This window comes from Brassica napus, chromosome C6, assembly GCF_020379485.1.
Source record: "Brassica napus cultivar Da-Ae chromosome C6, Da-Ae, whole genome shotgun sequence".
Lineage (NCBI taxonomy): Eukaryota > Viridiplantae > Streptophyta > Magnoliopsida > Brassicales > Brassicaceae > Brassica > Brassica napus.
The window spans coordinates 8747781-8770280 of NC_063449.1; the positions used below are offsets into that span (position 1 = coordinate 8747781).

The 22500-nt window shown below is 34.0% G+C and overlaps 6 protein-coding genes across 6 annotated transcripts; 2 read left to right on the forward strand and 4 right to left on the reverse strand.

Moving 5' to 3' along the window:
- The first annotated feature begins 6393 nt into the window (after positions 1-6393).
- On the forward strand, positions 6394-10972 carry LOC106405899 (protein NRT1/ PTR FAMILY 1.2). Its single transcript, XM_013846455.3, has 4 exons — positions 6394-6704; positions 6798-7015; positions 8945-9504; positions 9781-10972. The coding sequence occupies exons 1-4, from the start codon at positions 6608-6610 to the stop codon at positions 10724-10726; spliced, it is 1821 nt and encodes a 606-aa protein (XP_013701909.2). The 5' UTR covers positions 6394-6607; the 3' UTR covers positions 10727-10972.
- A 971-nt stretch (positions 10973-11943) lies between these two features.
- LOC106404681 (protein PLANT CADMIUM RESISTANCE 8-like) lies at positions 11944-13286 on the reverse strand. The gene is made up of 4 exons (XM_048760461.1): positions 12983-13286; positions 12839-12910; positions 12544-12756; positions 11944-12234 (listed from the first exon to the last, which is right to left on the reverse strand). Exons 1-4 carry the CDS (start codon positions 13179-13181, stop codon positions 12152-12154), a joined length of 567 nt encoding a protein of 188 aa, XP_048616418.1. The 5' UTR covers positions 13182-13286; the 3' UTR covers positions 11944-12151.
- Positions 13287-13801: 515 nt separating this feature from the next.
- On the reverse strand, positions 13802-15095 carry LOC125588733 (protein CURVATURE THYLAKOID 1C, chloroplastic-like). The gene is made up of 6 exons (XM_048760462.1): positions 14846-15095; positions 14685-14779; positions 14500-14586; positions 14355-14417; positions 14235-14272; positions 13802-14035 (listed from the first exon to the last, which is right to left on the reverse strand). Exons 1-6 carry the CDS (start codon positions 14943-14945, stop codon positions 13981-13983), a joined length of 438 nt encoding a protein of 145 aa, XP_048616419.1. The 5' UTR covers positions 14946-15095; the 3' UTR covers positions 13802-13980.
- Positions 15096-15099: 4 nt separating this feature from the next.
- LOC106345743 (photosystem I reaction center subunit VI, chloroplastic) lies at positions 15100-15938 on the forward strand. The gene is made up of 3 exons (XM_013784915.3): positions 15100-15346; positions 15415-15541; positions 15625-15938. Exons 1-3 carry the CDS (start codon positions 15216-15218, stop codon positions 15802-15804), a joined length of 438 nt encoding a protein of 145 aa, XP_013640369.2. The 5' UTR covers positions 15100-15215; the 3' UTR covers positions 15805-15938.
- Positions 15872-19763, reverse strand: LOC125588732 (rop guanine nucleotide exchange factor 11). The gene is made up of 5 exons (XM_048760460.1): positions 17755-19763; positions 17286-17632; positions 16921-17184; positions 16510-16830; positions 15872-16424 (listed from the first exon to the last, which is right to left on the reverse strand). Exons 1-5 carry the CDS (start codon positions 18038-18040, stop codon positions 16032-16034), a joined length of 1611 nt encoding a protein of 536 aa, XP_048616417.1. The 5' UTR covers positions 18041-19763; the 3' UTR covers positions 15872-16031.
- Positions 19764-19924: 161 nt separating this feature from the next.
- LOC106405530 (dynein light chain LC6, flagellar outer arm) lies at positions 19925-21060 on the reverse strand. The gene is made up of 3 exons (XM_013846051.3): positions 20887-21060; positions 20566-20750; positions 19925-20262 (listed from the first exon to the last, which is right to left on the reverse strand). Exons 2-3 carry the CDS (start codon positions 20701-20703, stop codon positions 20116-20118), a joined length of 285 nt encoding a protein of 94 aa, XP_013701505.1. The 5' UTR covers positions 20704-20750; positions 20887-21060; the 3' UTR covers positions 19925-20115.
- Between the last annotated feature and the right edge of the window lie 1440 nt (positions 21061-22500).

A 22500-nucleotide genomic window follows, 5' to 3' on the forward strand; every position in this document is an offset into this window, starting at 1 on the left:
GCCCATATAGCATGACAATGGGTATGATGCTGATGATGATTTCGACCACGAAAAGGATGATCTTATGGATCATGAGACATCAGATTGTCTTAAAGACTAATTCGAATGTTGTTTGATTTCTTTATGATTTCTTTGTGTTTCCTTTACTATTTGATGTTTTGAATTTATAATATGAAGTTTTTATTTTCAAAGTTTATAAAAGTCTCTAAGATTATAAAATCTTTTATATATAGAAATGAATTATGAGATGAGTATACTTGTGGTGGATAGTGGATCATGTCACACAATTCTTAGAGACAAAAGATATTTCATAAATCTCACAATGCAAAATGCCAATATACATATCATTGCGGGTGTAGCCAGCCTGATTGAAGGTCACGGCCAGGCATATATATTGATGCCTAAGGGCACTCATCTAGAGATCAAAAATGCCTTATATTCTCCCAGCTGTAAAAGAAGCTTATTGAGTTTCAAGTACATAAGGATAAACGGTTTCCACCTTGAAACATGGGAAGAAGGAAGTAAATAGTTCCTTAATATAATTTCGATCACCCAAGGCAATAGAAAGATCCTGGAAACCATACCTGCAATGTCTACTGGTTTATACTATGCAAGGATCAGTATGATCGAGGATAATGCCTGCGGCAATTTCACTCTATGGCATGACCGGCTTGGCCATCCCGGTACTAGTATGATGCAAAAATTGATAATGAATTCTCAAGGGCACACATTCAAAGGAGTTATCCCAAACAATCTCACATGTGTAGCATGTACACAAGGAAAACTCATTACTAGGCCATCACCAGTCAAAATGAATAAGGAAATCATAAATTTTCTGGAAAGGATTCAGGGAGTTATACGTGGACCAATACACCCACCTTGTGGGACATTTAGATATTTCATGGTCCTGATTGATGCATCGACCAGATGGTCACATGTTTGCCTACTATCCACACGAAATTTGGCATGTGCAAGGCTGCTTGCTCAGATCATAAGACTGAGAGGACATTTTCTAGATTTTCCTTTAAAGACTATACGTCTAGACAATGCTGGTGAGTTCACGTCCCAGACGTTTAATGAGTACTGTATGTCCATGGGGGTAAGTGTGGAACACTCCGTGGCACATGTACATACACAGAACGGCTTGGCCGAGTCTTTTACTAAACGCATGCAGCTGATTTCCCGACCATTACTCATGAGGTCTAAACTCCCGGTATCAGCGTGGGGACATGCAGTATTACATGCAGCAGAACTGATTCGCATCAGGCCATCTAGTGAGCATAGATATTCACCATACTAATTACTCACGGGTCATGAGCCAGACGTGTCCCACATCAAAACATTTGGATATGCCGTTTACGTTCCAATTGCTCCACCACAGAGAACTAAAATGGGACCACAGAGAAGGATGAGAATATATGTTGGATATGACTCCCCAACCATTATAAAGTATCTTGACCCAACCACGGGTGATTTGTTTAAGGCCAGATACGCAGACTCACACTTTGATGAGTCCACATATCCGACCTTTGGGGGAGAGAACAGCCGGTTGATAAAATAAATACAATGGTCTCGACCATCAATATCTTGGCAAGATCCTCGGACTAAAGAATGTGATATGGAAGTCAAAAATATTATACATCCACAAAAGCTAGCTAATCAGTTGCCAGATTCATTTGCTGACCCGAATAGAGTGACTAAGTCATACATACCGGCTTGTAATGCACCTATAAGAATAGAAGTCCAGAAGGGACAAGAACAAGTTGCTACAGAGTCTAAACAACGTTTAAAACGTGGTAGACCTATTGGTTCCAAAGATAAAGAGCCTCAGAAGTCCAAAAGAGGTGTCGGACCCGAGAGCATTAAGAAAACCGTCCATGACATTGATGGACCGGCCGTGCCGACCAAAATGGTCGAGCCGAGTGGGCCGGCCATGCCGAATGAACCGGTTCGACCAATGGTACCATACAATGAGGTTCGGGACGCTGAACTTCATGGTACACCAGGTCTGGATAATCAAGAGATCTCGATCAATTATATAATGTCTGGAACACAATGGAATATAAAAGATATCGACGTCGATGATATATTTGCATACAAGGTAGCACTTGAGATCATGGATATAGATGAGGATCTAGAACCCACGTCCATATATGAATGCATGCAAAGATCAGATTGGATCAAATGGAAAAAAGTTATAAACGTAGAGTTAGAATCATTAAAGAAAAGAGGCATTTTTGGTCCTATAATCATGACACCAAGAGATGTCAAACCAGTGGGATACAAATGGGTCTTTGTGAGGAAAAAAAATGAGAAAGGAGAAGTAGTGAGATATAAAGCACGGCTTGTTGCACAAGGATTCTCACAGAGACCAGGAATAGATTATGAGGAGACGTATTCCCCTGTGGTGGATGCAACTACATTACGATTTCTAATCAGACTGGCCATAAAAGAAAACTTGGATTTACGCCTAATGGATGTAATGACTGCATACCTGTACGGTCCACTGGATAATGAAATCTATATGAAAGTTCCAGAGGGTATTGAGCTCAAAGATAAAAAAGGTTCTCGAGAACAACATTGTATTAAGTTGAATAAAGCCTTGTACGGTTTTAAACAATCAGGTCGAATGTGGTACAATAGATTATCAGAGTACCTAGTGAAAGAGGGTTATAAGAACGATCCAATAAGTCCATGTATTTTTATCAAGAAATTCGACAACAAGGGCTTTGTAATCATGTCGGTATATGTGGACGACCTGAATATAGTAGGAACCTCTGGAGAGATTTCCCAAACAGTTGAATGTCTAAAGAAAGAATTCGAAATGAAAAACTTAGGAAAAACTAATTTCTGTTTGGGACTGCAACTTGAGTATGTAAATAATGGAATCCTTGTGCATCAGTTGGCATATACAGAAAAGATACTCAAGAATTTCAATATGGACCAGGCTCATCCCTTGTCGAGTCCTATGGTCGTGAGGTCCTTAGACCTAGAGAAGGATCCGTTCGGACCAAAGAAACCGGACGAGAAAGTGCTCGGTCCGGAAATGCCTTACTTAAGTGCCATTGGAGCTTTAATATACTTGGCTAGCCACACTAAACCAGACATTTGTTTTGCCGTGAATCTATTATCTAGATTTAGCCCTTTCCAACTCAGAGGCACTGGAATGGAATAAAACATTTGTTCAGATACCTGCAAGGAACAAAAGATCTCGGTTTGTTCTATACCAACCGGCCAAGAGAGAGTTTGGTTGGATATGCTGATGCAGGATACTTATCTGATCCACATAATGCTAGATCTCAGACTGGATATGTTTTTATATATGGTAGAGCAGTAATATGCTGGCGTTCTACAAAACAATCCTTAATGGCCACATCTTCTAATCATGCCGAGATCATAGCAATGTATGAAGCAAGCCGTGAGCTTGTGTGGTTGAGGAACATGACCGGCCACGTCCGTGTAGAGAGTGGTTTGGCCGTGGGAAAAGAAGAGCCAACAATCATCTATGAGGACAATGCAGCTTGCATAGCTCAACTCAAAGATGGATACATCAAGGGAGATAGGACAAAGCATATCTTGCCCAAATTCTTTTTCACCCACGACCTGCAGAAGGCCAAAGAAGTTTAAGTGGTTCAAGTTCGGTCCAGTGACAATTCAGCCGATCTTTTCACCAAGTCTTTGCCAACCTCAACGTTCAAGAAACTTATTCATCAGATAGGAATGCGCCAACTGAAGGATCTTCAGTGATGCATTCATCAGGGGAGTTTCATGCGTTGTACTATTTTTCCTATCTATGGTTTCCATTTTTCCCACATTGGGTTTTTGGTTTTCCTAGAAAGGTTTTAACGAGGCAACATTAAGCATGTTACAAACCCATATGGTTATGGCATCCAAGGGGGAGTGTTATAAATCATTAAGTGGATGACCCATAACCAAGACCAGAAGAAAGCCCAGTCGGCCAAGAGGAGGTTCAAAGTCGGCCACTACAACTTTCATTTTCTCTGTTTTAGTAGTTTTCCTATTTCCAGTTGTATTAGGTTTTGGATACTTTGCTTTTTCTTATACTTTGTAATTCCTATATAAAGGAACCTTATGATTCATTAATAAAACACAGAAGAATTCCCATTCTTTTAAAACAGTTACACAGTTTTTAATAAAATAAAAGTTACCTAAAAATTGAAAACATCTTATACTCACTTTGTTTCATAATAGATGATGTTTTGAAGAGTTATTGATGTTTCAAAATACATGATGTTTGATATTTTTCAATTAGTTTGAAATTTATTGAAAACTGTGTGACCAATGATGTTTTATAGTGTTTTTGATGATTGACTGGATTAGATTTATTTTATATTTTTAGTGTTACTTTTTAGAAAAATGTATATGTTTTAATTCTTATGATTTCATCCAAAACATCAACTATTTTAGAATATAAAGAGTATATTGAAACATCAATTTTTTTTGAAACATCTTACATTTAGAAACAAAAGGACTACTAGATTTATCTTTCTCTGCATAATTCAACATTTGATGGGAACATATAAATTGTGAACTGAACTTATCAGCAGTTCTTTTTTTGTCAACATTTATTCAACATTTTGTGAGCTATTATGGATTTTCTGGCAGATTACTGTCAATAAGCTTGACTTATTTATGAGCAATGAGTTACGACTGATGGGACGAAACCGGAACAAAAGCGAAGCTTTTTAATATGATTGCACTAACTTTAATGAGTTCTTTATCATTCTTTAGATGATACTAACGAATAAAATATTTAAGAAAATACTAGTCCTTAACGGAAAAAAAGAGAAAGAGAAAAAAAAAGAAACGAGAGACAGCGAAAGAAGAAAAGCTGGTAACCTCATGGGATGTTTCGGCTTGTTCAATTATTTCGATACTTTTGATATGATTTTGTTCCATTCCTTTTTGATTAATCGGATGTGAAAGCTATCTACTTTGTTTATTGTCTGAAGGATGAAGAGTTGAAATTGTTTACATTTTAAAATATATAAAAGTATGCAGCTCTAATTTTTCTTTTTAGAATTGTCTCTTAAATTCTTATAAAGATGAAATGTTAATTTGACTACACAAATTCCATGGTTACTACACAAATTATACTCCTATTTGACAACTATTATTTCCTAATCATAATGCAGACTACACAATTTTTTTATGGCTACACAAAGTCTATGGTTACTTTAATGTAATATAAAGTACAAACATAACTGTTTTCCCTCTTTTTTCTTCTAAGAACATATTTATTGCTTCTGTCACATTATCTTCGTATAATATAACAACGATTTTAGGTTATAGTCTGCATTATCATTAGGAAATAATAGTTTCCGAATATATGTATGGTAGAAACGATTTTTATATATTAAAGATGTTTGTTATTATGCTTAGATGGCGTAAATTGGTTCAGTTATTACAGAATTTATCGAATGCAAGAAATCAATTTTAATATAGTAAAAAAGAACTCTAATCACTTACCATAAAAAAAGAAAAAAGAATTCTCATCACGATTTTTTAAAATTATAATCTGAATTGAAAACCAAATTTGAACCAATCCAAATCTGAATATAAACCAATCAGTTATCAATAATGACGTTATTCCTTATTATGTAACCACACATATAGGCTGTAATTGGATTATCAGTTTTTAGAATGGAATAATGTAGATGATTTATTTCATTTATTCCATAACTTTTTTTTTAACATTTGTAGTGAATGAAATGAAATGTTCATTCCATCAATTCCACAAAAAATAAACAAAATTCAAAGAAGTCATTCCATTACAATTCTGATCATAAATCAATGGAATGAAAAATATTTTGTTTTCTCCATATTTCATTCCTCTAATTCCATTCCTTTTTTCCACTAATTGCAGTTTTAGTTAACCAGTTACAGCCATATAGTAACATCTATGCCTTTCAAACTTTTTAATTTAGTTAGTTCAGGAATCAAAGAAAATATGTAGTCTTTTTACATTCTTTGAATATTAGAAACCAAGAATCTAAACATATTTCCGCGTTTTGGTTTTGTTACTTAAAATGTCTTATGCATTATTTTGGTTGATGTTAACATATACTAAATTATAGGGAGATATTTCATATTTTACATACAGTTATTATAAGTAATAACTACAAATGATGTCTCTGTAAAAGAGAACAAAAGTAAAGGAAGAATATTGCAATACATTAGAAGCAAAATATAATAAATACCAATAACAATATATATATATATATATATATATATATGAATAGCAAAAAAATACATATGTAGAAAATATCTAATTATTTCTATTCAAGTCGATGTTAGTCAAATTCTGATTACACCGTCTAAATTAAAATTCCCCTTTAATATACTGTACTATTTCACTAACCTGTCTGAAAATGAAGCAGATATTCCTATATATTACTATAAATTGCACACTTATCGTGAAAATGAGGTAGAGATTCCTCTCTATCTGAAAACAAAATCGCATTAACTCTCAAATCACTTAACAAAGACAAAGATCTTCCTCTTCTTCTTCCTTTTACCTTCCTCTGTCTCTCTCCTATATAAACTCACCAGACCATAGTGTTCATCCACCAAACAAACTGAAACAATGGAGAACCCTACAAATGAAACAGAGGCTAAGCAAATCCAACTCAATGGAGAAAAGAAACCAAAGGGTGGAATCATCACTATGCCCTTCATCATAGGTATATTTACATTTTCAAAATCTCTAATCCTCATTTATCATTTCTCTTTGATTTCTGAATATTTAATTTATATTGTTAATTATTATGGTGAAGCTAACGAGGCGTTTGAGAAAGTGGCGAGCTATGGATTATTACCAAACATGATTATGTACTTAATCAGGGATTACAGATTTGGAGTAGCAAAAGGAACCAATGTGCTCTTCATGTGGTCCGCTGCAACAAACTTCACTCCTCTCTTGGGTGCTTTTCTCTCTGATTCCTACTTAGGCCGGTTTCTCACCATCGCCATTGCATCTCTCTCCAGTTTCTTGGTAATTTTCAATCTCTTCAAAAAAAATTCTGGCAAGAATCACTAAATCGGATTACCTTAACCATTCTCGCTTGGATTTGAGACGCTTGTTTAATTCATTTGGTTTCGATGCTGAAATACGACGGTGTAACTTGGTTTTTCTTAAACCGGAATTGAAATATCCAACCTCGCTTCGGATCGAACTAAACAAAAGGAAGAAAAAAAAGTTTCCGGTTTAGCTGTCGGTTTGTGAATTTTCGTAACTACTCACTAGCTTGTCATTAGACTGATAGAATCCGTAACGGATTTCGAAAAAACGGACAAACTCTTTTTTTTTTAAGTTCTTACCATATACTTTTCCGTTATAATTATATTTTATACCTTCAAAAGTAGTTTTAAATAATAATTTGTCAATAATATTCCCTTTGTTCAATAATATAAATTGGTTAAAGATGAATATGAATATTAAATAACATAAAATGTTTTTAACATATATATATATATTCTATTAAATCAATCGCGAAAGAGTTGTATGAGTATAATGGTTATAAAATATCTAGTAAATAAAAATATATATAAAAATATGAAAATAAATTTATATTTCAAAACATTAACGTTTACAAAAAAAAAATTGTTGAAGGATAGTGGTACGAGGTTTTTCTTTTATTTTCAGGTTTTTTATAATAAATTATCGATTTTTTTTTTTAAAAAAATTGAATATTCGAATGCATAGTATTGGAGCGGATTAATTTAGTTTCAGTCGTTTTCATCTTTGCTGTACCATTAGATAGGTGGCCTTCTCCATTAATAACGTCATATTATATAATATTGAATTAAAACTACACTATACAATAACAATAATAATTTTGTACAGTTTTAGTAATTTTCACACTTTGCATGTGACTTTGTAAGACATTTAGGACTCGTCCTATGAAAAACATTGCTGCGTTATTGTTTTCTTATGTTTGTATTGCACTAAAAGTCGTTTTCAAATTAATTTTTAGCGTGCCAATTCCATGTGTTTTGCGATATCTAATTTTCATTTTCAATAATTGCTAAATTTAAGATGTCCCTTGTAAGTGGTGTGAATGACTCATAAGTGACCACAAGGCAAACCCATAATTTCAGATGTCACAATATTCCATTTATGCAGATCAAAAGAAAGGTGTGTGACTGGATAATAAATAAAGTAAAAAACTACAATTATTATATAAACAAATAAAACTTATTAAAAGAAACTTTTATATGTGTCTGCATGCATATGCATCGGCTGGTTTTAGGTCCGTTTGGTTTTATTATTTTTTTGAATAAGAGGGTATCTCGAAGTTGAATAACTTTAATACAATGCATGCGACTTTGAATTGTTTGTTCCCTATGGGCCAAGCTTGGTTTTGTTCATAGGCTATAAGGCTATATAGCATGTCGTCGACATGTAGATGTTATTAGGCTTAAGCAATTTCAACCGTGTGTGACCATAGTTTTGTACAACTTGTCCTATTCTTGGGTAAAGTCGACCATCTTGTTTTTAATTTTATTAGATGTCTGAATTTTTGTTAATGTCGACTGATTTGACATGTTGGTACAATTATTTATCCCTATCTTTTGATTTTAATTTTGGTAGGGTTAATGACATAAGACTTTACATTTGATCTACCAATATGTGGTCGTGGTCACGGTTTTGTTGCCGATATGAATATTGGAATTTTCTTCTTCAAAGTTTTTCATTAGTTAAAAATGTTTAAACATAACGATATGTAATGTTTTCGTTAGCCGACATTGTGGGCTATAAGTAATTTAGTAAGGATTTTAATAAAAAAATTAAACAATTTTAGAGACTTATATTTGTGTAAATTATTTTTAGAATTTATAGACCATATGCCAATATTTCGTTTGTCTATGCATATGACCGGCTGTTAAAATTTAACCGGGTCATTTTTGAATCATATCACAGGGAATGGTGCTTCTATGGCTTACAGCAATGTTACCACAAGTGAAGCCATCACCATGCGATCCCACAGCGGCTGGAAACCACTGTGGTTCCGCAACTGCATCTCAGTTGGCTCTTTTGTACACTGCATTTGCCCTTATATCGATCGGATCAGGCGGGATCAGACCGTGTTCGTTAGCCTTTGGAGCTGATCAGTTAGACAACAAAGAGAATCCTAAGAACGAAAGAGTTCTGGAGAGTTTCTTTGGTTGGTACTATGCTTCCTCAGCTGTGGCTGTACTTATCGCGTTCACTGGCATTGTTTACATTCAAGAGCATCTTGGATGGAGAATAGGGTTTGGTGTGCCTGCGGTTCTCATGTTGATCGCTGCTTTTCTGTTTGTTCTTGCATTTCCTCTTTATGTTAGACGCAATGTGAGCAAGAGTCTCTTCACCGGTTTAGCTCAAGTGGTTGTTGCAGCTTACGTGAACAGGAAGCTAAGTCTACCAAATCAGCAGGACTCATCAATTACTTATTATCACATGAAAGATTCTGAACTCAAAGCTCCAAGCCACAAATTGAGGTAAATCTACTTCATATAAATATATTTTTTCTCAACTCTATTGATTACTTTACAAGCAAGAAAGACCATACTCTTCATTAGGTCTAATAAAAACATGATGCTCTCTTTTTAACTTTTGATTTTCTCTTGATTAATTTTTTGAACCAAGCTTGTTATACAAGAAACATGATGCTCTCTTTTAACTTTTGGTTTTCTCTTGATTAGTTTTTTTGAACAAAGCTTGTTATACAAGAAACATGATGCTCTCTTTTTAACTTTTGATTTTCTCTTGATTAGGTTTTTGAATAAAGCTTGTTTAATAAGTAACCGCGAGGAGGAGATTGGGTCAGATGGGTTTGCTTTGAAACCATGGAGGCTATGCACAACAGACAAAGTAGAAGAGCTTAAGGCATTGATCAAAGTCATACCGATATGGTCCACAGGTATAATGATGTCCATAAACACTAGCCAAAGCTCGTTTCAGTTGCTGCAAGCCACTTCCATGGACAGGCGCTTGAGCCGCCATGGTAGTTTTCAAGTACCAGCTGGATCGTTTGGTATGTTTACAATCATAGCCCTAGCCATGTGGGTCGTTCTATATGACCGTGCCGTCATCCCATTGGCTTCAAAGATCCGGGGTAGACCATTTAGGCTAAGCGTTAAGCTAAGAATGGGATTAGGCCTATTCATGTCATTCTTAGCAATGGCGATTTCCGCGATGGTGGAAACCTTGAGAAGGAAGAAAGCATTAAGCCAAGGGTATGCAAACAATGCTAATGCTATTGTAGACATCTCGGCGATGTGGCTCGTGCCACAATATGTGTTACACGGGCTAGCAGAAGCTCTTACCGCGATAGGACAGACCGAGTTTTTCTACACCGAGTTTCCTAAAAGCATGTCTAGCATCGCAGCGTCTCTGTTTGGTCTAGGTATGGCTGTGGCTAGTCTCTTGGCTAGTGTGATCCTCAACGCCGTCAATGAACTCACCTCAAGAAATGGTGAAGATAGTTGGGTTTCAGACAACATTAACAAGGGTCATTACAACTATTATTACTGGCTACTGGCTATCATGAGCTTCATCAATGTGATCTATTACATGATATGTAGCTGGTCGTATGGTCCTTTGGTCGACCAGGTGAGGAATGGTAGGGTTAATGGTGTGAGAGAAGAAGAGGAGTTGCTTGACATTGTTCGGAAAGGCTTTGAAAAAGAAGATCTAAGAGGCGTTGTTAAAACAAATTAAAGGAATTAAAGATCTTGCAAGATTGTATTTTGTCTATAGGATTGGTGTCTATTGCATTTGGTGTGTGTGTTGTACTCAGGTATTAAGGTCTATAATATAAGATTTGTAATTAGATTACATTGTGTGTTTGCATTTTAGGGGTTTTGATACAAAAAGGTTTGTTATTCTTGGCTATGTTATTCTTTTACAGGCCAAACTGTTTGTTGTGTTTATTGTGTTATTGCAATTGATGGTGTCTTCTGTGTATATACTGTTGGTTTGTTTCTTCGTTTTATTATATTATGTAAAATGATATAGGCCTATTGAAATAAGAGTACTCTTGAAATAAAACCATTAAAATATCATCAGGTATGCTCTGAAAAGTTTGGCAGAAAATGAAAAGGAATTATGAACTGTTTAATTAACAATTTAAAAGGAAATAAAAAGAAAAGGTTAAAAACGAGGATCCATCTAAAAAATTCTTTAGTCAATTTTTTTTTTTAATTTTTTCTCCTATCGAATATTACGGCTCTTTTGGAAATTAGGGTATCTCCATCCCTACTCCATATTTTATTTCAAAATGGAATAAAAAATGAAATAACGAAGAAAAAAATTATTCTATTTATAGATTAATGTTTTTATTTTTTATTCGTTACTTCATTTTAGAGTAAAATATGGAGTAGAGATGAAAATGGTCTTAGAACGACGAAGATCCATAAATAGAGAAGATGAACTGTTAAGAAGACGAAACTATAAAAATTAAATTCAATGGTTTTTGTCGGAATATAAATTATTCAAAAAGAGAGAAAATTGGCAAATAACCAAATAAAGAATTAAGAGATTGTTGTAAGAGTGTAAATTCCAGACTATTAATTTACATCTTACATTCATTTTTTCAGAATCAATAAGCGAAGTAAATGACAAAACCAAAGAAAGAAGTAGGGATGTCAATTGTGCTAACTAGGTCTTAAACCCGCAAAATCACATTTTTTAATCATCAACAAATTTTGGTTTATTGTATAATTTTTTTTTCAAAATGAAAATTTAAAACAAAGTAAACTAATTGATTATCCACGTCCAAAACTGCAACTTTGAAAACCAATTGAATTGACGTTTACCCTTATTTAATAAGTTAAAAGCGCAGAGGTCAGGTTAAGAAAATGGTAGAGCGAACCCGTTGACAAAAACAACATCCAATTTAGTTACATCAACAATAACATTTCTACAATAGTCAACAATTGATAAAAAAAAATCAAACCAATTTAGTTACATAAAAACAACAACAACAAATCCCATACACTTGAACAAACCGTTGTAATCATTTTAACTAATTAATACATATAACACACTTGCACTTTATTTTATTTTTTTGAATGAACACACTTGCACTTTATAACGCTCGCAAATAATGTGTATCAAATATGGAGCTTAACTAAGAGTAAATGTTTACTTAGTCATATATTGATTTGGTGGTGCATTACCTGGTGCTTCACTCCCATATTGCCCTTGAGCAAGTATCCCATTCCAACCTGCAGTTATAAACACACTCTTAACAATATTCAATATATATACACATGTTCCTTTCTATATAATTAAAAAGTTATTTCTTCTATGAAAAGTTCAGAGTATTTCTAGAGCATGCTTAGTATTCTAAACGTACAGTATGTTTATACATAAATCCGGTTATAATACTTCTCTTTTTTTTCTTTCTTATAAGTAAGGTTATAATACTTCTCCTTCTAACCGATTAGACTAACAGCATTTGAACACATATAAGTAAAAGTTTCATGGGCTATACTAACTCAAATTTTTTTGATAGAGGAGATTAAAGTTAGTACCCAAAGAAGGATCAAGATTCCTAGCCTTGAGCTCTCTGTATTCTTGACAAAGAGAGCAACAAGAGCATAAAACATGAGTGGCACAATCTGAATATGGAGCTTCCACAAGATTAAATCTTCTCCTCATTTTTTCCCTATACTTTGATCCCATCACCCACTGTGAGCACAAAGCCGGCATCATCAACAAGTATATGAAACTTCCAAGTGGACAAGCTGCATAAACAATTGCATATATGAGCTTCAAATTAATGAATAATCTTATCTCGGTTTCAATTTGTGTAAACCGTAAACATACTCATCTCTCCTTCATCCAACACCTCAGCTATTTGTCCGAATGTCACACATGGTAAGATTGCTGTCATCACGGCTGCACATAATAATAAAGATTAGTGAGTCCATTAATGTTGAATATTTTGCTATAACAGTATGGATACAATACCATTGGTTTGGTCTTCTTGACAATCAAACAAACCACTCCTCCATGGAGTCCCAACCGATATGTTAACATTAGCTTGATGATAACTCGGAGGTGCGAATTGGCTCATCGGAACTCCGGTTTGTTGGACCGGTATACCGGTTTGCTGAACTGGTGAACTGCCATCTGGATTCTCCCTTTGTGGAGTAGTAACACGACCCATTGGTTGATATGTATAGTGTAGCTGAGCTAGCTTGATGTGAAGGGTTGATTTATAGAAGGAGAAGCTTTCTTATTTTTCTCCTTGGCGTATGAAATAATCCAATAATATTCAATAGAAAAGTTGCGTTTTTCTTATTAATAAAACAAAGAAACTTGTAATCTCTTTCGCCGAAAAGAAAGTAGAGATTTCGGATTACATAGTTCACATTTAAAGTTTTGACTTCTTCAAGGGTTGAGTGGGTGGAAGTCAATGGGTTATACGAGTATATGTCTTAATCAAAGTCAACGTCTTGAGCCAAACCTTCCGATTTATTTTGTTTAATTTTTCAAACAAGTTGCGAGCAAAACCAAATAAATCTGATTAAATATCATATTCCTTGGTCTACTCAAAATTTGAATCATATTTTTTTGTACAAGTAGGCTTTAAGATTGATACGAAATATTTTGATTTCTAATTTTAAAATAGGAAACGTGTTATTCAATACAAAAAAAATTAAGAAAGAAAATTGCAACACCCAAAACATTTTATTTGGATATATAAATAATTATATGTTCTGCTTCTAGAAAATAAATATGAATACTAAGATTTTACTAATAAATAAACTCTGTTTAAGCTAAAACTGATCCTGATGTCTTAATTCTTTATATGAAATGATTGATTCGTTTACAAGAAACAGCAACCAAAACCCACAATATAGTATTTACAGGTTCAGTACATGAAACTGGACTCGAGATAACAACAACAGCTATCATGTGACAAATCACAAATCATCTCAGAATAACACATGCGTTTTACTGCCTTACTGGCCAAGTATATCCGCTACTGATTTCTTGACAATTTGGGATAGCTCCTCTCTGAAAAAAGTGGAGAGAAATATAGATTAAAGAAAGACACTTTCATTCGGTTTCAAGATCCACATTTGATATGAAACTTACTACTTAAATCAGAATTTTAAAAAAGCTAACTTCAGTTCTATAAAATTTATAGGGCATCAGACTCAGAAATTTTACGGCTATAAAAACAGAATCGTGTTTAAATGAGGATTTAAATTACCTGTCGGGTTTGAACAAGAGATATCGATATGTAAACCACTGCAAAACACAACGATTAGGTTACATGACTTAAAGGAACAGTCCATATATATTCGTTGATATGATGTCAAAGCTTACTTACCGTTGAGAACAAGATACCAACTAGTTCAAACCCAGAGGAGATAACAGGCAATTTGTCGATTGCCTAATGAAGAAAAATAAAAATCTCAGAATATTTAAAACAAATATACAACCAAAAAGGTTTTATTAAGTGTTTTATACTATACCGTGATGATGTTAAGTGAAGCCCAAAGAGCCACAATAGCAGCAAAACTCAAACCAATAAGACCTAAACGATCTTCAGACTTATCCCACTGAAACAAGTTACATTCCAAGAAACCAAACAATGTCCAAATCAAAACTTAACACATACATGTGTGTTTAAATGGAGCAGAGGTTTTTGGAGACTTACAACATTCTGAATTGAACTAATGACGTCGAGATCAGATGATTCAGAACTTTTGCCACTAGCTTTCACCGCAAGACCCATGCTATGGCTTCTTCTATCTACAAGGAAGCTCAAAACTCAGAAACTCGATCTCATATTAAACAATTACAGTGATGAATCATTACCTCGAATAGGAGAAAATGGGAGTTTCTGAACTGATGTGAGGTTAGGTTTTCTCTGAGTGAGCAGCAATGGTGGAGGCAAACTTGCAGAAACAGACGCCATTTTAGAGATTTCTCGTTAATCTGAGGAAGAAGAGAACGTCCAAGTAATTGTTATTGAATAGCAAGAAACAAATTTAGATAGCCTTATCTTCCTCTAATCCACGTGGCATCTCATCAGTGGCATAAAAATCTCTTACCCATTTCGCCACGTGTTAGAACATGATCCAAGTGAAGTAGATTCTCTAGCTATACAAATGACAACAATCCACTCACTTACTTTGGCAACAACAACAAGGAGAGAAGTCTTTATTGTGTGTTTGGTCTGACAAACATGGCATCTTTTGCAACCATCGCCGCCGTTCAACCATCCTCCGCCGTGAAAGGACTCGGAGGAAGCTCTCTCTCCGGAGCAAAGCTCTTCATCAAGCCTTCTCGCCAAAGCTTCAAACCCAAATCCACAAGGTATATCAAAAGCCTTTTTATTTGGAATCTTGGATTGAGATTAATGAGAATGTTCCTTTTGGGTTTAGGGCTGGTGCCGTGGTGGCCAAGTATGGAGACAAAAGCGTTTACTTTGATTTAGAAGATTTAGGTAACACAACAGGACAATGGGATTTGTATGGATCTGATGCTCCTTCTCCTTACAACCCACTTCAGGTTTTTTATTTGAAACCCTAAATATCTTATATGCTTCTTCAAATTCTGAGAAAATGATTGTGACTATGAGACTTTGCTTGCAGAGCAAGTTCTTTGAGACATTTGCTGCTCCTTTCACAAAGAGAGGTTTGCTTCTCAAGTTTTTGATTCTTGGAGGAGGCTCTCTGCTTACTTATGTCAGTGCTTCCTCAACTGGTGATGTTCTTCCTATCAAGAGAGGTCCTCAAGAGAAGCCTAAGCTCGGTCCTCGCGGCAAGCTTTAAATTAGCTTTCTAAATCCCATGAAAACATCAGAAACTTTCTTCCCAAGTCTCTGAACTCGTGTTGTTACTGATCTATGTATATTGTCTTGTGTTAATTGCTATGATGAATCAATGAAAAAAAAATTGCATGTCAAGTCTGCTACAACACAATGGTGAGCTTTTTTTCATTTGAATCATGGACAAATAAAATTGCATTTCAAACCTAATTTTACAAGATTTGTTTTTTCTCAAGAATATCTTGCGGTTGGACTCCTCATAGTTCCAAGATTTTCAAGATAAGAACTCTTTTTGTTGGTTGTCATAATACCTGTGACTTTTGACAACAATGGTTTCTCTTTATCTCCTCCATAATAGCTTTCTTTCTTCACCTCATTGTTCTTGTTACCCCATTGCATAACATCTGAGAGTGATGTCCCTGAAAGCCTTTCCTCTGAGAAACTAATCCGTTCCTCCTTCGGTTTCTCTGTCTCTATAACAGTATATCTATTCTTACTAGATGCATTTGTAGGTTCTTGAGTAAGTTGATCAGCGTATAGCACGTCTTCTATTCTTGACATCACCGTGTGAGCCAAACTCTCAAGCACTCTTGAGTAACTCTCTAATATAGCAAGTCCTACATCCTGCAAAACAAACCCAAACCCTAATAATCAGAAGGGTCAAAATAGCATCTTACAAGGTGCATTTTGTAGGTTTTTTTTTGTTTACTCTGTTGCATTGAATCTTGGTGATATCAAGTGTGGATTGAGAGATTCCAGGAAACCCTAGTTTCAAAAGAAGCAAGATAGTTTCAGCTCTTTCTTCAAACTGTTCTCTCTTCTCAGTACTCACTGTTGATCCCCAGGCAGATTTTGTGTCTTTCTGCACCATTTTCCTCTTCCATATCACAATCGACGCTTCGATTCTGTTCTTTAGATCAAGAATCTTGTGCTCAGATGATAAATCCATTTCAATTAGGAACTGGTCTGCATCAAACATCTCTACTGTTATCATTTTGTATATCACATCTCCCAAGCTAGCTCTCCCATTCTGTTTTCGATAAAAGAAAAAACATCGGTAAGGACCGGATCATTAACAGATTGTTGGTGAATGTTTATGTGTTTTTGTTGAGTAATTAACCTTGGGAAGTGATTCTAGGTAGCTCTCAGGAATCTCCATTTCAGACAGCACTTGAGCGTTTATTGCCATTGCAGCTTTAAGGACTTGGTTAACACATTCCTTTTGGCTCTGTAGAAACCTTCTTGATATCTCTGAGAGGCCATTAGGTGGGACTTTAACCGCTGGTAACCACCATTTATCATCGTTTCTTGTCTCGCCAGAATCAGGAGAATCCTTTTTGACATAATAAAACTCGTTCTGATCCTTGAATTTATCAAGACAATCCTGAAAACAAACAAAAAAAAAAACAAAAAATGTCACAATTTCAAGAAAATGGATATAAAATGAGAGATTATATTTTAGTAAAATTGTGTTGTTGTTCTTACAAGAAGCATTGCATCTAGTTTCTTAAGTGCGGGAATGTTGCAGAGAAGATCTGTTCTCTGTCTTGTTGACATGACTTCCATTGAAGTTCCATCTTTGTTTGTTTGTTGCGTTGGAGCGAACTCAACTATATGATCGGCCACAGAGATAAGCCATCCAATTTCTCTTCTCCACCGCGCTTTTCTATCAGCCACCATTGGCTCTAAACGCCTCTGCTCTCCAAACGCAGACGCTGCTAGATTGGTAATGGCGTTAGATAAAGCCAAAGCTGAAGAAACGCCTTTTCCTCCTCCAGACATATCTTCTCCAAGAAGCAGTTTCGAAAACTTTTCTTTCATTTGGTCCATTGCTGTAATAACATAAGCAGAAACTTTGTTATATTTGCCCTAACTTGCCTCCCAAGAACATTTTAAGCCTTAACTTGGGAGACAAGAAATTTAGAGGATATGAATCAATTCATTAGGTTTTCACCTGCTTGTAACGCCTCCATCGATTCGGATGAAACCATCCTCGGAGCGGCAAGCTTGTCGTTGCGGTTGGGCGTTGCACCACCGCTTAAAGGCAATGACGGCCGGTCAACGCTACTGGCTTTTCCGGGTTGACTTCTGAACATCATCATGTCATTGTCATCTTCATCAAAATTGTCTGTATCGACACAATCTGAGCTCCAGCTTTTAACACGTCGTGAAGCTGAGTGTTCGCTCATGTTCTTGAAATGAAACAATCTTGATTTGTAGCTCTCTTGTTCTTGCTCCATTGCTTTGACCCTTCTTAATTAAAATAATAAAAAAAATGAGAAGAATTCTGTATTTTGAATTTTTTTTTAATCTCTTTTGTTTTCTTAATCCTGTAATAAAGAGGAGTTTTAGGAGATTATGGAGAGAAAAAAGAAACTTAAACTAACCAAAAACGGTGTTTGATTTTTCAGACTTAGCAAATACAGAACACCATTGTTTGCTTCCTGTTAATGGTTTTAATTTTTTCTAAATATCTGATTTATTTTAGTAACTATTATGATTCGTTGTCCATAATAACCATAAACAAGTGAATCTGGTCAGAAATTATATATATTTATTCTTTGGAATGTTTTTACTATTTTTAAGTGACTACTTGGTGGAATGTGGGGTGCACGATATTTTGGAAAATAAATTTCTCAAATATGCTTTTTCTAAAACCAGTCTTAAATCATCAAGGAGGACATGTTACAAACCCTTACCTGTAAGTATTATTATTTTTCTCTTGTTGCTTCCGAAAAGATAAAAGATCCTAAATCAAATTAAGGATATGGATGATAATGTCATCTTGTAAGGCTTCTATTTTTAAAGGATCCGAATAGTTTACTATATATTAAGCGGAGTGGATGGGACATTGCCCACGAATTGTGCTAATGATGATTAGTCAATTAATGAATCTACTGTTGGTGGAGATTATGTATGCATTTTAATAAAAGAGATGTTATAACGGATGTATGAAGATAGTGCTGAAACATAAACGAACAGATTAACTATGTCTATGGACAGAGAGAAATTTTACTAATGGATGTTAAAAGTATTTTCCAGATACAATACGGTTAAACACAAATTAAGGTTTCGAATGACTGGACTGTAGATGCATAAAGCGTACTCTGGCTTGAAAATTCTCATAATTGTAATATAAGGCCATATTGATCCCAGCACCCCACTTATTTTTTTATTTTTTTTATTATTTTTTTATTTGATTAAAAAAATAAAAAAAAAATCAATCGTGGATTGCCACGTGTCAGTGGAACCCACGAACAGAACAAGCAACAAAGGAAACACGACGCTTATTTAGCAGGCAGAAACAGCGGTGCTTGGATTTTTGGTGGGACCCAGCCTCTAAATGCTCTTTTTTTCATGGATAAAGATGCTCTAACTATCTGAATATACTTTACATTTGTGATTAAATTTTACAAATAAGCAAAAGTGAGCCAGTTGGAGAAGGCAAATTTCCAGAGTCTCTTAAAAATTAGTCAGAGTTAAAAGTTTTTTGTTTCTCTTTTCATTCTTTATGCATTCTTGATCTAATTTTTCTATTTTTCATTTTTAAATCCAACTATATTTGGATGCTTTGATTTTTAATGAGTTTTTTGATTAGTTTAGGTGAATTAAATTTTTTGATATAACTTTTATATTAAAAAAAACATGAGATCTGAATTTTTGTATTTTAAACTAAGGAATCTACTCGAATTAAAGTCGTAAAAAACATGAACCACTCTAAAATTTACAATCATTTTTTTTCCAATAACAGTAGATTTCTGAGTTTTTTTATAAAATGACAAATTCAATAATACTAAATTTTAAAATATTTTATAAAATTTACATTTAATAACGATAAATTTGTCATTTCAATATAAATTACTTCAAATTCATAGTTGAATATAATCCCCTTAACGATGAAGATGGTTTAATATGCTCAAAATTTTAGATCCAATAAGAAAGGTTAAACTTAAAACCGAATCCCATAGAAAAAGAACTTTGTTCCTTGTTTACTATGTTTTCATTGTCTTTTTTATTCACTGAATTTTTAATGGTCGAACGGATTTCCTTGCAGAAAAAGCTCACATATAACTCTATTTTTTTCATGTAAACTTTTGTTGATCACACAAACACATGATAAAACCTGGAAACAAAATTCTCCCCAACTTCATTAAAATCAATTTCCCATCTTGGCTCTATTTACAGACCTGGATTCAAACAAAGCTATAAAGAGCAACAGAAGAGAAAATATCTTGATAGGCTCTTAAAGCTTTTCTTTCACAGATTTTCATAGAAGGATGGAAAAATATATGACATTGGCTCAGGATTTGTTTTATTAAGGAGTAGAAGCGCCTTTGAAAATTAGGAACTTAAGTGTCTCCAATTGAAAATAGATGAAAGTCCCTTTAGAATGTGTGAAGAAACATCCAAAATTTGATCCCACCACACATTGCCATCCACTCCCATATCTCTCATCAAACTCCTGAATTCATTAAAAATAAATAGAATCATCCAATGAGTTATAGATGATGGTGATGATGATGATGATGATGATGATGATGCTGATGCAATAAAAATATTCATTTGAGTTATCTATAAAAATCAAGATCTTAACCATAAGACCACTACAAATTATCAAACTAGGATTCGAGTCATTTGAGAGTGAAGATTCTAACCATGGGACCACTACAAATTGATTTATGGTGACTATGTAATTAGGAGTAAAAAATGTATGTGTGTATCCAATAGTTTGATGATAAGGAAATAGAAGTGAAGAATATGGAACCTTCTTGATGTGGCCAGCTATGGATTTACAGTCAACGACATCAAAGAGATCAAGAGCTTGAGAAGCTAAAGCCATGGCTTGAACCTGCATCTTCACTGGCATGTCTGAATCTTCCACCATTGCTTTTCCTTCCAACATCTTCTCAATCTTTCTCTCTTTCTCTCTCAAAACGTTTTTCAGATAATCTGCAGAGGGAAAAGACAGACAACCAAATATTTATAGACACCAAAAAGACACAAATTAAAGAAAAGCCCATACGGAGATAAAATGTGTCTAACTCCTATTTAAGCATTGGGAAAATTCTTGGAAAATGTGCCCAACCTTTATCCTTTGTCGTTTTTTTTTTTTTGTAACTTAATCCTTTGTCGTTTTTCTTGACTGGGTTTGAGACGATGCTTCCTCACGGGATCTTGGATGATAAAGAAAACACAATGGCACGAACACAAAAGTACTCGTTTGTGTTCTTTAATGTTTGAACTCAGGAATTTGTTTTTAATTTAGTCAAAAAGTTGAAAATGACGAAGCTGTTTAAAAAAGGCGACAAAGCTGATATTTTCGGTAGGTTAAAAGAAGAAAAGACAGTAAGAAAATAATTTATTTTAAAGGTGTAATGACTCTTTTTGAGTAATATGCGTCTCTCTCTTACGTGTTTCCATGTCCTTTTGTCTTCGGCCTTTAATGGATAACGTTGGAGAGGTGCATAATTGATTACAAGTACATACGGCTGTACATGTGAATAAAAACTCAGAAATTATTGCCCTAAATTTAAACTCTAGGTTCACCAACCAATAGTGTTTGATTATTTGATATTTGATATCTTTTAAAAAGAAAATAAAATTGAATATCCAAGTTAGATTATATTTTTAAAATAAAATAATAAAAATACATAGTTACAAAAAATAAATTAATTAATATTGTTAAGTCTTCAGTAAAATACTAAACCATATACCATAAATCCTAAACTCTAAACCCTAAACGTTAAACCTTAAACTTTGGATAAACTCTAAACCGTTGGAAAATCTCAAACCCTAAATCATACGTTAAAAACTAAATTTTAATAACACTAAACCCTAAATCCTAATCACTAAACCCTAAACCCTTGGGTAAACTCTGAACCCTTGGATAAATCATAAATTTTAGGGTTTAATTTTAAATATTTTTTATTTAGAGTTTATAATTTATCTAAGGGTTCAGGGTTTATCTAAGGGTTTAGGGTTTAGTGATTAGGGTTTAGGGTTTAGTGATTATAGTTTAGTGATTATGGTTTAGGGTTTAGTGTTATTAAGATTTAGTTTTTAATGTATGATTTAGAGTTTAAAATTTTCCAATGGTTTACGGTTTATCCAAAATTTAAGGTTTATAATTTAGGGTTTGGAGTTTAGGATTTAAGATATAAGATTTAGTATTTTGCTAACGGTTTAACAATATTTATTTATTGTAACTATTTTTATGTATTTTTATTGTTTTATTTTAAAAATATAATCTTATTTGGAAATTCAATTTTGTTTCCTTTTTTAAAAGATATCAAATATCAAATACTCAAACACTATTGGTTAGTGAATCTAGAGGTTCAACCACCCAAAAATTTCTAAGTTAAAACATACTGTTGGTATCTGAAATAATATATTTTTTCTATTATAAAGTTTTTAAATTAAGATATAAAATAATTTATAATAAAGTATTAATCAAGTTAAAACATTTTTTTAAATGACATTGCCGCCAAAGACATATTTTGAAAACATAAATAATAATTCATCGTGCTGGTTTGATTCGAATGAATAAATATTCGTAAAAAAATTATGTATGTGTGGATAAAACGTCTAGTAAAATATTGTTTTATATCTAAAGAGTGAATCATATATCCAGTTATAAAGTACACAATTTATAGAGTAATCAGAGTAAAAATTATCTAAGACAAAATAAAACCGATGAACA

What these genes read in the sequence shown, in the direction of transcription:
- LOC106405899 (XM_013846455.3), top strand. Translation starts at nt 6,608, where the DNA reads ATGGAGAACCCTACAAATGAAACAGAGGCTAAGCAAATCCAACTCAAT. An exon ending in CACTATGCCCTTCATCATAG is followed by an intron (nt 6,705 to 6,797) that starts GTATATTTACAT and finishes ATTATGGTGAAG; the next exon opens with CTAACGAGGCGTTTGAGAAA. An exon ending in GCTCCAAGCCACAAATTGAG is followed by an intron (nt 9,505 to 9,780) that starts GTAAATCTACTT and finishes TCTCTTGATTAG; the next exon opens with GTTTTTGAATAAAGCTTGTT.
- LOC106404681 (XM_048760461.1), bottom strand. Translation starts at nt 13,181, where the DNA reads ATGGGTCGTGTTACTACTCCACAAAGGGAGAATCCAGATGGCAGTTCA. An exon ending in TCAAGAAGACCAAACCAATG is followed by an intron (nt 12,911 to 12,982) that starts GTATTGTATCCA and finishes TATTATGTGCAG; the next exon opens with CCGTGATGACAGCAATCTTA. An exon ending in GTTGGATGAAGGAGAGATGA is followed by an intron (nt 12,757 to 12,838) that starts GTATGTTTACGG and finishes TTGTTTATGCAG; the next exon opens with CTTGTCCACTTGGAAGTTTC.
- LOC125588733 (XM_048760462.1), bottom strand. Translation starts at nt 14,945, where the DNA reads ATGGCGTCTGTTTCTGCAAGTTTGCCTCCACCATTGCTGCTCACTCAG. An exon ending in CCCATTTTCTCCTATTCGAG is followed by an intron (nt 14,780 to 14,845) that starts GTAATGATTCAT and finishes GCTTCCTTGTAG; the next exon opens with ATAGAAGAAGCCATAGCATG. An exon ending in TTGGTATCTTGTTCTCAACG is followed by an intron (nt 14,273 to 14,354) that starts GTAAGTAAGCTT and finishes TGTGTTTTGCAG; the next exon opens with TGGTTTACATATCGATATCT.
- LOC106345743 (XM_013784915.3), top strand. Translation starts at nt 15,216, where the DNA reads ATGGCATCTTTTGCAACCATCGCCGCCGTTCAACCATCCTCCGCCGTG. An exon ending in TTCAAACCCAAATCCACAAG is followed by an intron (nt 15,347 to 15,414) that starts GTATATCAAAAG and finishes TTTTGGGTTTAG; the next exon opens with GGCTGGTGCCGTGGTGGCCA. An exon ending in CTCCTTACAACCCACTTCAG is followed by an intron (nt 15,542 to 15,624) that starts GTTTTTTATTTG and finishes CTTTGCTTGCAG; the next exon opens with AGCAAGTTCTTTGAGACATT.
- LOC125588732 (XM_048760460.1), bottom strand. Translation starts at nt 18,040, where the DNA reads ATGGAGCAAGAACAAGAGAGCTACAAATCAAGATTGTTTCATTTCAAG. An exon ending in GATGGAGGCGTTACAAGCAG is followed by an intron (nt 17,633 to 17,754) that starts GTGAAAACCTAA and finishes ATGTTATTACAG; the next exon opens with CAATGGACCAAATGAAAGAA. An exon ending in CCAAGATTCAATGCAACAGA is followed by an intron (nt 16,425 to 16,509) that starts GTAAACAAAAAA and finishes TTTGTTTTGCAG; the next exon opens with GATGTAGGACTTGCTATATT.
- LOC106405530 (XM_013846051.3), bottom strand. Translation starts at nt 20,703, where the DNA reads ATGTTGGAAGGAAAAGCAATGGTGGAAGATTCAGACATGCCAGTGAAG. An exon ending in TAGCTGGCCACATCAAGAAG is followed by an intron (nt 20,263 to 20,565) that starts GTTCCATATTCT and finishes TAATGAATTCAG; the next exon opens with GAGTTTGATGAGAGATATGG.